Source organism: Tupaia chinensis, unplaced genomic scaffold, assembly GCF_000334495.1.
Source record: "Tupaia chinensis unplaced genomic scaffold, TupChi_1.0 Scaffold146140_1, whole genome shotgun sequence".
In the NCBI taxonomy this organism is placed as follows: Eukaryota; Metazoa; Chordata; class Mammalia; order Scandentia; family Tupaiidae; genus Tupaia; species Tupaia belangeri.
The window spans coordinates 682422-695181 of record NW_006205995.1 but is presented as its reverse complement, the minus strand read 5'-3'; the positions used below and the strand labels follow the sequence as shown (position 1 = coordinate 695181).

General features: G+C 41.3%; 1 protein-coding gene across 1 annotated transcript in view; it reads right to left on the bottom strand.

Moving 5' to 3' along the window:
* Positions 1 to 12760, bottom strand: part of MYO5A (myosin VA) — a 155576-nt gene that overhangs the window by 79621 nt on the left and 63195 nt on the right. Inside the window, exons 12-16 of the mRNA XM_014584250.2 lie at positions 9406 to 9671; positions 8376 to 8457; positions 5080 to 5220; positions 2975 to 3100; positions 1625 to 1708 (exon numbers count right to left, since the gene is read on the bottom strand). Of these exons, the coding sequence (XP_014439736.1) occupies positions 1625 to 1708; positions 2975 to 3100; positions 5080 to 5220; positions 8376 to 8457; positions 9406 to 9671 (699 nt within the window). The remainder of the gene's footprint in view (positions 1 to 1624; positions 1709 to 2974; positions 3101 to 5079; positions 5221 to 8375; positions 8458 to 9405; positions 9672 to 12760) is intronic.

Genomic DNA, 12760 nt, shown 5'->3' with positions numbered 1-12760 from the left:
CACAACTGATTACGGAGGCCTCAGGAATGAGACTGCGGCTGTTGTGTATAAGCTAAATTATTTCAGCCAAGTAGTAACCTTAGAATTGTGTCACTATTCATAAGTCAGATGATAACAATCGATAATACTCACAGACTGATTCTGTGAGAATCTTCTCTAACACATCAATTCTGTAAGCTACAAAGTATTAAGGTCCCATGCCTGTTAGGTGGAGGTAAGAACCAGACTTTTTCTATAGACAATTTGACTCATTATTTTCTGAGGGTTAAATCTGGAATTGGGTCTTTATATGTTTTTTATATTTTCAAAATAATTAAAAGTAAAAGTTTTAATTTAAAACACAGGAGTCTAAAAGTTCACATTCTAGTCCATTGAAGGGCAAAGGATTCTCTTAGATGAACTAGAAAAACAAAGTGTGCCAGTCTATGATCTAGAAGAATTCACATGAAGACCGTTACACTTCTTTCACTGACCATCTGACTACTACTCGGGCCGCACTAAGGGACTGGCTTCCTGGTTGGCTCCCGTGAGGAACATGGGCTGTGCTCTCCTCCCTGTCTTTTCTGGGTGAAGGTCAAAGGATGGAAGGGTAGGAATCTAATAATAAAGCGTAGACTTCATAGTTCTTTACCACCTGGAATGTTCTTTGCCCACTGGAAAGCAGTATTTCTAGTGTCTAAGCCCAATTTCTAAAGATCTTTGGGCCGCACTTAGCACAGGACTCGGTGACAACCCGAGATCAGTCTCCATCCGCATGGAGTGCACAGGCCTGTTTCCAGCAGCCTCCAAAAAAGGCACAGAGAGTCTACAGCCACCGGGGAGGCAATCATTTCACTTAAAACTGAAAGACAACATCGCAAAGTGGCTAAGAACACAGATCGAACAAGACAAACTGGTCGTGTGTGTGTGGGTGGGTGTGCGCGCGTGCGTATGCACATGTACGTGCCATAGGGTGCATGTGATTACCAGAGAGAGACATACAGAGGGAAAGTGAGAGGTCACCCCCTTCCCCCGCCCTGGCGATGGCCATGCCACAGTCCCTTCTCCTCCATGCTCCTCTCCTCTTGGGATTTTGGACACATGCATAGGTGCCCAGCATGATTTTCGAGCCACCAGGTTCAGGACTGGAACCACAGTCAGCCATGTGGGAGTCCAGCACCTTAACCACCATGCCATCTGCAGGCCCCCAAACTGGGCTTTAATGTGGCTCAAAACTCAATAGCTATGAAGTCTCTGTGCCTCAGTTGGCTTGTCCATAAAAGGAGAGTAATGATAATACCACCTCATCATAAGGGTGAGCTGAGTTACTAACTGTAAGGCGCTTAGAAGAGGGCCTGACGCTCACTGTTATGTATCTGATAAATTAAAAACTAAAATCGATTTTGCTAGAAAAATTATCATTATGGATAAATATGGTAATATCCTTCATTTAATTAACACATGCTGCATGTATGCTTTCTAAAACCATACTGCACCCCAAAAAGAAGTACAATAAAATGTAAATAAGAAACTACAAAACGAAATTTTAAAATATCATTCATCATTACTGAAAGCTAACGCTTAATACTTAACATTGAATATACCCCACTTAGGGTATACTTAGGGTATGCCTATCCATGGTTACCTTGCTTGATTTAAGAACTTTAATTTGTTCTTCAAAAACGGTGTCTTTATTCTTTTCAAGAAAGCCTTCACACTGGTATTCCACCTGAAAACACATTGAAAATCTCCTTAACTGATAACTTTTGAATAGATATTATCATCCTCAACAACAAAAACATTTCTTAGGTTCAGGTTATGACCAGTTCTCAGAAAAATGGTATCATCCTTCTTTCCTAAGACACTAGCCCCATTCCTGAGAAGAAGTATGTTAATCCCAGAGTAAAACTCCCCACTAACTGCTTTTCCTATGGAGCGGGAGCGCTGATTAGTTGTGGTCTGAGAGATGAATCCCCCAGTTCGTGAGTAAGCAGACTGAGTCAGTCCTCCTCCCAGGCTAAGCCTGGGCACCTCCTGCTAACCCTGCTCTCCAGCCAGCAGGGGTGCTTCCTCTAGTGAAGAGAAGAGAGTAAAGCGGGGACAGGGTCAGAAAGAGCAGATGGCTGACAGAGTGATGAAGGGCGGAGGAGGCTGAGCACACAGTCTACGACTTGGTAAAGCGGGATGCTTGAGAATCGACTGTTCCTCTTCCAAACCTCCAGCAACTTCAGCCATCTGCCACCCAAGGGGTTCCACAGCCAGTACCACAAAGCCCATAGGTGGTCTAATGGTCATTCCAAGGTTTCCGGTCAGGATTAAGGCAGACTCACAAAGTCCATAACCCCTAAAGGGCACCCTGTGAAGTTTATCCCAAAACCTATTCCACAAACTTCTTGAAAGATAAATTAGTGCCATAGCTCCCAGTCTGCTGACTAGACTACAGAATGGGTGAAGCAAACCAGCGTGTCCTGGTGGGAGGGACACCCTGCGTCAGTCACAGGGGTGACACTAAAGCACAGTGTGTGCTGAAACTCTTGAGGACAACTCTGCTTTAGAACTTGGCATTTTTTAGGCAATTAGGGATATAGTATGTTAAAAACAGCATGTTTTTATACCTCTGGCAGAATCTAAGGCAGTAGTCTATAACAATAAAAAATAGTATTTATGTGAATATGTGAATATCCAGCCTAACTGGGATAAAGAAAGACTATAAATAATCATGTTATAATAGTTCAAAACAGAAAGTCTTTTGGTTTTTCGTGTCTTGGATTTCAGAATTACAGACAGAGGATCATAGACACATAATTATTTTATACATAATTCCATTTAGGTTAAAGGAAGAGAAAGCCAATAAGCCAACATTGAAAACTGCTTTCCTCCTAAGTTTTAAAGAATGTAAACATCAGCAAAGAAAAAAAAAAAACTCTTAATTATTGATTTTTTCCACATTTAACTTAAGCATACATGCAAAAAAAAAACCAAACCACTTTCTTACTTTGTCAGCAAAATGTTGGATGATGAAAGCTTTGTTTGATAGACGAGGTTTTTCAAAGAGCGCACATTTATTCAAATGTGTGTTGTATAATTTTTGGGCCCAAGTGTCATCTGTACCTTTAGGCATCTACATTCAAGGGCGGCAGGAGAAAGAAAATAAGGTGAATATTGAGACTCTTCTGATGCATCAACTGCTACGACACTATTTTCTGGCCTTTCCTAACAACTTTCTTTTCTTTTTTTTCCCCCTTTTTAAATTTTGCTAGAGGGAGTGTGCGCTTGCCAGAGAGAAACAGAGAGACATGGAAAGTGCAAAAGCACCCACTCCCCCTATGGGGGGTGATGACACTGCAATCCCTTCTCTCCCATTTCTCCTTTTGGGGTCTTGGGCACGCATGCCTGCTGTTTTCTAAGCCACCAGGTCCGGGACTTGAACTGTGCTGTTGGTCATATGGAATCCATTCTCCTTAACCTCTATGCTATAGCTGGTCCTACCTAACAACTTTTAAATTCAATTTATAAACTCGCTCATTCTGTATTTCTCTCTTAGAAATCAAAACACGGTTAATACAGCGTATGGCTGAGACCTTCCCATGGGAGCCCAGCCCAGTCTGTGGGTGACTCAATCTGCCTATACCAGAAGTCATCAAGTAAATATTTGATCTGTTCTTGAAACAACAAAAGCCTTACAAGTTAAAGATGAGACATCATGGCAATGAAGTATGGTTTTAAAATTGTACTAAAGGTGAAATTTGCACATAGGTAAATACTTATAAAATTAAGAAAGGTAGAAAGTGGAAAGGGGTCTCCTCTTGTCATTCCTCCACCTCCATGATCTCTTCCTTTCTTTTCAAGTGTGTACATAAATGGGATCATTCTATAAATGTCTAGGACTCGAACTGTGGTTGGCCATGTAGGAGTCCAGCAATGTAACCACTACATCATCTGCTGGCCTCTTTTGCTTCTTAATAATAGCATTTTGGGGTTGGCTCCATAGCCTAGTGGTTAAGAGTGCTAGTTCCCTCATGGTTGACCACGGTTCAAATCTCACCCCCAGCACCTTGAAAAACATACCAGGCACATGTGTGTGTGTGTGTGTGCACCCAAATTTCTGAGAGAATGGAGAAATGGAGGGGAAGCAACACTGCCTTATGAGGGCGAGTGTTTTCTTTCTCCCCCTCTGGTAAACATATGCACCCTATTGCAATTATAAAAGTATTCTCTTATTTATGGCCACTAGATTGTTACTAAGTCTTTATTATCATGACACCTGCCATATGTTAATAAAATTAAATAATTTTTAATCTATAGCTAAAAAAATTGTTATTTAAAACTATTCAAAATACCTTTTGCATAATGTATAATTTCTTATACTTCATCATATACATTCTATCACTGAACTAAAAGTCTTAAACATAAGCAAATTGATCATGTAAGTGGCTAACAGCCAGCAGGTGCCAACAGTGGTTAAGGCACTGGACTCCCACACGGCTGACCATGGTGTAAGTCCTAGACATGCAGCTTGCAATTCACACTGGGCGCGTGTGTGCATGCCCAAGATCCCGAGAGGAGAATGGAGGAAAAGGGATTGTGGCATGACCATCCTCCCTGAGAGTGATTTCTTGCTTTCTTTTTTTTTTTTTTCTTTCTTTTTTTTGGAGAGGTTTTCGCTATAGGGCGCGTGCGCTCGCCAGACAGACAGAGAGAGGCATAGAGACAGAAAGCGAGAAATTACCCCCCAGGGGGGATGGTCACGCCGCAATCCCTTCTCCTCCATTCTCCTCTCGGGATCTTGGGCACGCACGCACACACGCCCGGCGTGAGATTTAAGCCACCGGGTCCGAGACGCGAACCGCGGTCGACTACATGGGAGTCCAGCGACATAGCCATTATGCTAACTGCTGGTTCCCAAGAAAAATTTTCTTAGTTCCAGTGTAATTAGATCCTTTAGAGTCTACTGTTCCTTCATAATGGAAATTAGAATGACTCCCTTGTGTCATGATGGCATTCGATGGTATACAAATGAATTTCTGCTTCAACCCACTTATCTTCTGACCTTGGTATATCTATTTTGATAGACTAAATATTCCAGAAAATCATACCCACCTTGCATTCTTCATCCAGCAAATCTAGAATGCCCATTTTAGATTCTATAAGATTAATACAAGGCTGATTATCATAAAAATCTATGAGTGTCCATGGAATTTGTTCCTTCATATATTCCTCTTGTTCCAATTTGAAGACATGCTGAAATGAAACAAAACAAAAAACAAGCAGTCCTTACTGAATCATCATCATAAAGGAGGCAGTCAAGAAACGATGCTTATGAAAAACGCTAACTTGAGAGTCCATGGCTTCCAGCAACGACAGTCACATGGGAGAAACATGATTTATATACAGAAACAGGGAACAAAATCCCAGAGAGTAAAATCTTGGCTATATGGGATCTTTGATGAACAAGTAAATCTAGGTATGTAAATGTTTTAAATAACTGATAAATGTAGCTGTCTTTGTGAATTTTGGATTACATGTATTCAAAACAGCACTGTGTACTTTTGTCTTCTTAAATTATTGCACAGTGCTACTGTCAACATGGGGACCTCAAATGACTATGCAAGTACCTGCCCTCCAGACTAGTGAACTGTGCTGGGCAATGCTTTCAGACTACTGAACCGTGCTGGGCAATGCTTCCAGCCTAACAACATAATTCTCCTAAGGGACTGTGGTGTGAAGTTTATGTGCCTTACGGTTGGTGCTTTGTGTCTTGCTTTATTCTCCAAGGTCAGGGAATTGAGGCTCAACCTTTGTGGATTCAGCACTCAATTCTGCAAGCTGTTATAACCACACAAATCCATTGCTCTTTCTGCCAAGGCTTCAGCCATTGCCTTTAACATTGTTTCTCATCTCCATTCACTCATGTAAGCAAAAATATATACTGTCAACTAAGTGCCCGTCTCTGCACATGGCCAACCACTTAGCCATGGACGCTGCCCAAATGGCGTGAGGAGACTAGTGGGAGAAGACAGAAATCAAACAATCACAAGAAATACAACTACAAAATGTAATAATATTACAAAGGAAAATAACAGAAGCTATGAAAGCCAAAGTCTTCATCTACTGTGGGCCCAGGGTGGTCAGGGTAGGGTGCCCTGAGGAAGGGCTGTGTGCCCTGAGCTCTGCAGATGAGCGGGTACAGAGCTAGACCAGGTGGGCAGGGCAGCCAACCACTGCTGCTGCTCCTGCCTCAGGCCACTGCCCCACTCAGTGCAGCAAATGCTTTAGTTCATCTCTACAGATGCCCTTGGTCACTACGCATTCTTAGGGGGCTTCACTTCCCTTTACTGTCCCTTTTGTCACCCTGGGTTCTCGCACCCATTTGTTTTCTAAGGGATTCTAGACTTTTGTGTCTATGCCTAGATACCATATATTTTCTAGGGCCCCAAACCCTAGGAACCTTGGTGCCACTGAGATTTCTAATATATTCTCATATTCCTGGACCTTTTCCACTTTACTCATCCTTACTGTAGCCCCACTCTTAGCTCAGCTGCACTGTTTGCAGGCTAACTGGCTATAAAGAGCTTTAGTGGAAGGAACAGGACCTGCATGAATATTTATGTCACGCTAATTAGAAGGCAAATTTCTTCTGTTGCTTTGATTAAGGAGAAGGCAAACAGGGCACCCTATGTCAGAAGCATGCCCTGACTGATGATCCTGATATCTTCCAAAACAATGAGCTCTTTTTAAAAATTTCATAAATTTATATGCAGTTTCCACACTGAGATGAAAACACTGCTCTAGACTTTGAATAGAGATATTTCTCTCCTACGTCTCTCCATAGAGCTTAGGAAAGTCCATGGGGGGATGGTTGTCTCAAAATTTCTGGATGCTCAATTGTCAAAGAATGAAGGTATGAACTTCAGTACGGCAGGAGACCCCTTTTAATCTCCCTAGCTATTTCTTTTATTTCTAAAGAATATACTATCACCTATTTTTTGATTTTTAAATTAGAACAGTATCTATTGATTTAATAACATCCATGAGACTAAAATCACATGTACTAAACTTCTCTGCTCCTTTCCTATCTTTCTAATATACTATTTTTACATCCTCTTTTTTTTTTTTTATTAACTCTGTAACTTAAAGTAGTATGTTTAAATTTCTATTTTTTGGCCATACTGCTTGATCTCCTTTATAGGATGAGGATACGAAGGTGTCTTTTCTGTCCTTCAGCTCCTTTCTATCTTCCAATTCCTATAGGTGATTCCTTTTTAATACCCTCTTCCATCAGTACTAATAACCACCCCAGTCTTGCACTCATAACTATGCCTGGCACATGATGAACCTTCCATCAGATTGCTGGAAAAGTCATGACATATTTTTCTATGTTTCCTATCCAAAAAAATGTGTCATGACTTTCCCAATGATCTAATACAAACCCCAACCCATTTTGTCCATAAAACCATATGTGGTGGGGGGTCGGCAAGCGGTGTGGTGGTTGAGGGTGCTGAACTCCCACATGGCCAACCATGGTTTGAGTCCCGGACCTGGTGTCTTGCTTTCTCACTTTCTCTCTCTCTCTCTTACTTTGTCCCTCTCTGGTCAAATTAGAAAATATATAAATAAAATAAAGTTAAAAATAATTCTAAAATGAATCATTTTTAAAAAGCACATTAAAACCATATGTGGTAGGTACTATTATTATCTCCACTCTTCAGATGAGGAAGCTAAGGCCCGGGGCAGGGGGTGGAGGGCAGTGGTGGTGGTGGTGTCCATCATCATGCTCAAGGTACTCTAGGTAAGGGATGCAGAGTTGGATTCCATCCCCGGAGTCCACCTCTGGGGCCTGTGCCCTTCACTGTTATAATGTGCTGCCCCTCACTTTCTAGCACATCCAAACCTTCCAACTGCATACTCCTCAAAGAGGAAGAGCCACTCTCAACACATTCCCACTGTCATGGTTTCAGCAAATGTGTCAGACTGTTCAAAAGGGAACAGATAAAGTTCTGATGTTTTCTTTTGACATTGTGCTCAGACAGCAAGTAAGAGTTAATATGGTCATAATCCCACATGCAATTAGCTCCAGAATACCAAACTGCAGGACATCCACGGGCCCAAAGCTTTATACACCTATGCTACTACCTAACACCCTTCTTTTTTCTCTCACTCAACTTATTTGCCTCAAGTTTTCATTATTCTCAGGCAGCAAGTCCACCTTGACCATAAGACATTTCCTAACTTTGCATCCCTTATTAAATCATCAGTTCCTCAGCAAATTAGCTATTCTAAGCCCTACATAATAATTATAATTTGCAACTCCATTTCAGACACCAGGCCTTAATGAAGACTGGGAATGCAAGGGAATAATTTATAGCAGAATATTATTCAAAGAAGAAGAGTCTTACCATATTGAATTGTTGCTGTAGTTTTTCATTTGCATAATTTATGCAAAACTGCTCAAAACTATTTATCTCAAATGTTTCAAATCTGCAAAACCAAAAATAATATGGGAAGGGGAGGAAGGAAACAAATAACTTTATTAAAGAATATTCAAAATGTGCACATTAGGAAGAAAGAAACAGAAATTTTCCCAACTGTTGTGAAACCTTCCTTGCATATCAGTTAACAGAAAGGTTTATGTTGGTAACATGGAATGTGGACCCAGCCAGAATGCACGGAGATTCTCCTCAGGACCCAGCATGCAGAGGTCTTCAACACTGTGAGTTTTTATGGGCTCCTTCAACTCCAACTGGGGAACATCCGAACTGTGATAAAGCTACTTGCCTCGTCCACTTACACACTCACAGGGCTATACAGACATAGAAGGGAACTAGGAATACAGATCTCATAGGTTCTCTTCAAAAGCTAACTGGGGTATGAAAATTAGGTATCAAACAAGCATGAATGTACAGAATGGGTTTTAACAGTTAAAGAAAAAACCCTAGAAAAGGCAAACTAGCAAATGAAATCAGATTTTTTAGAAATTCAGTGATAATTTATCAGAGGAGAGTCTGAAAGCCAATGAATTCCACCCACTTACTTAGTATGTTAGCTCTAGATTTTAGCTAATTTTTTAAAAGAATGATTTATTTCATCTTATTTATTCATTCATTTTTCATTTGCCCAGAGAAAGACAGACACACAGAGAGAAGGAAAGTGAGAAAGCAAGCCACCAGGTCTGGGACTCGAATCGTGGTCGGCCATGTAGGAGTATCCAGTGCCTTAACCACCATGCCATCTGCTGGCCCCGATTTTAGCTAATTTTCTAAATTAAATTTTAAGCAATTACATCACCATCATCAAGGTATTCTTGAATTGTCATAGGCAGGGTTTCCCTTTTCCTCATCAATAGAAGACAGAGTCAAATACCCACTTACAGTTACTAGATAATATCTATAAAGACATGGTCTTTGGCAGTAAGCCAAATATACTTACCCGTAAATGTCTAGTACTCCAATAAAAGAATGCTGTTTGACAGCAGAATGGAGAGCCTGATTGACGTGATCCACAATCCAGTTAAAGAGCTTGGCATAGATGTGCTTGGCCAAAGCATCGCGGGCATTGGTGGCCTGCAGCTTAGAGATGGGCTTGATATATGTCTCTGTGGCAGTAGCCAGCTTCCGATGGCACAGCCAGTGACACATCTCCTCATAGTCCACTCCCATGAGGTCACAGAAGATGCTGAGAGGTTCGTGCTTGGGCTGCAGAAGAGAATGGATTATTTCCTGTTACCGGATTGACCACATAAGAGTTTCTTCAAAAACGTTAACAGACAGGTAACAAGTAAAACTCAGCAATTTATTTGTTAGAACAAACTCAATATTACTCAATGCTAATCAATGATAATCACAATCATCCATCAAACTAGCATCTAGGGGGCATTCTGCTCTCTCTTCCAAGGTTCTTTTCAAAAACAACCTCTCCCTTTGACCTTCATAGTATCTGTATCTCTCTTACAGCATGTCAGTCAGTCAGCTGGTTAGTCAGAAAATCAGACAACTAGTCAACAAATATTTACTGAGTACCTACTATGTGCAGTAAACAAAAACATACATGGTCCCTACCTTCTAGAGCTTATAGTCACTGAAGGGAAACGTGTGATAATTAAATGCTCCCTAAAATGTAAAATAACAAAGAAAGTGGGCACTAAGCCAACAGCACACGTGAGAGGAGTTGCTCTTCCTATAGGGCAGGAGACAGCTGCCTTGAGAAACAGAACTGAGATCTGAAGGAATGGAAGCAGTGGCTCACTAGGTGAAAGGGGGGGACAGGGCTTTCCCAGGTGAGTGGGCAGCTGGAAACACAATGTGCGGTGGGAGGAAAGCCATCAGTAGGATGCAGCTGAGTGAGGGAGAAAATGTGTTGGATGAAGCTGTGAGAGGGAAGTAAGGAGATCACGGAGGGGTTGTGTGACTTTTTATAACTGCCAAAGGGCACGAGTGCTTGCCAGAGACGGAGAGAACGTGCTTACGGGTGTGGTCATGTTGCAATCCCTTCCCCTCCATTTCTCCATCCTGTCAGATTTCGGGTATGCACAAAGACAGGCCAGATGTGTTTCTTAAACCTCCAGGGCTAGGATTTGAACCCTGCGGTTGGCCATGTAGGATTCAGCTCCCATGGAGCTGGCCCTGTGTGGCTTCTTACAGTAGAATCTCTTGAATGACAAAAATCCCTGTATCTCCTAGAACGTCCTTCACAATCCTTGCATAGGTGTTCAACTTGTTCACTTGTTTAGTTTAACCCATTGTAGTGCACTGTATTTCCCATCTTCCTTCTCATGTATTAACTGAACCTGGTAACATTCCTGGGGAATGCGCACGGTGAACCCTGTTGTCTCTAATAGACAAATAAGACCCAAGCCAACAGCTTGTCAAAGCCGCATGGCCAATTTATGTCAAAATGGGCATTAGAACCTGAGTCTCCTGATCCTCTTCTCACTCAGGCAGCTCCTCCTCCTCTCATCAGGTCTCTCTCCAATAATCACTTCAGATATGAATCAGTACCACTGCTGACTGTCTACCTCAACTCCCCCCGGGAGAGAGAAAAGGTATGTATTGATATCATCTGATGTCACTTAGAGGTGGATCAGCACTCCGTAAACACAACCTATTCGAATATCAGCACGCTGTCCTCTTAGATGAAGGTTGTTCAGTATTCCAATACAAGTTTCCATAACTACTCATCTTTTTATTTCTTTTTAAAAAAACATAATTCTTTTTCTTTTCTTTTTTTCTTTTTTGGATTGAGAAAAGGCAATAGTGTCCCAGTACAACAGATTTGTCTATTTCTCCTTATGTTTTCTGTTAACTTGACTATATATTCTGGGTCTACTACATCATTAAGTACATAAAAGTTTAGAGTTTATTTATTTATTTATTTATTTTTTTGCTATAGGGCACATGCACTCGCCAGAAAGACAAAGAGACAGAAAGCAAGAAATCACTCCCCAGGAAGGATGGCCACGCAATCCCTTCTTCTCCATTCTCCTCTCGGGATCTTGGGCACACATACACATGCGCCTGGCATGAGTTTAAGCCACTGGATCCGGGTCTTGAACCATAGTCGACTACACGGGAGTCCAGCAATACAGTCTTTACACCAACTGCTGGTCCCAAACTATTCGAATTTTTCTAATGAATATCATTTTTACTATTATGAAGTGATTCTATTTTTCTCTAGTACTGCTTTGGATTTAAAGTCTGTTTTGTTCAACGTCAACACAGCTGTACAAGTTTTGTTCTAGTTAGTACAGTATGTATTTTTTAAACCTTTTATTTTCAAACTTTCTGTAACTCTGTTTTAGGGATGCTTTTTTCAAAAGTATATACCTGAAAAAATTTTTTTGAGTTTTTTTTATAAGGTGTATATGCTTGCCAGAGAGACAGACAGACACACAGAGACACAAAACGTAAGAAATTACTCCCCAGGGTGGATGGCCATGTGACAATCCTTTCTCCTCCATTTTCCTCCTGGGATTTTGGGTTGGGATGCACATGTGCCCAGTGTGAATTTCAAGCCACCATATCTGGGACTTGAACCATGTGGAAGTCCGGTACCTTAACCACTATGCCATGAATTGTTTTATAATAATTATTTAATTTTGTTTGATTCATCATTACTATTTTTAAAATTTGACCAGAGAAAGACAGAGAGAGAGGGAAAGTGAGAAAGCAAGCTACCAGGTCCAGGACTGGAACCATGGGCATGTGGGAGTCCAGCACCTTAACCAGCATGCCACCTGCTAGCCCCTATAACAGAATTCCTAATCAGTCTGATAACCCATGTCCTTTAACTGGAGGATTAAATTTAACTAAATTAAGGTTTTAATTATTTATTTCTGTCTTATTGTATAATTTTGTCTCACGTTTTCTTTTTCAGTTTGCCAGAAGCATGTGTGCTCGGCCAAGAGAGAGATACACAGAGAGAGTGGAAGAGGTTGCAAATACTGCTAGCGCGGTGTAGTCATGCCACATCCCTTCTTCCCCATTTCTCCATCCTGTCAAGAATTGGAGCATGCATGCACATGCCCCAGACATGTTTTTTAAGCTGTTGGTGCTAGGATTTGAACTGCAGTTGGCTATAAGGGACCTGGCTCCTTTAACCACTAGGCCACATGGCTAACCCTTGTCCTACCTTTTCTAAGTTTCTTTTTCTCTTTCTTTCTTACTATGTTTGGATTTATTTACTTACTTAGAGAGATTTTTGTTATAGGGTGTGTGTACTTGCCAGAGAGACAGAAAGAGACAGAAAGACAGAAAGCAAGAAATCACCCTCCCCCCCGCCCCCCCCC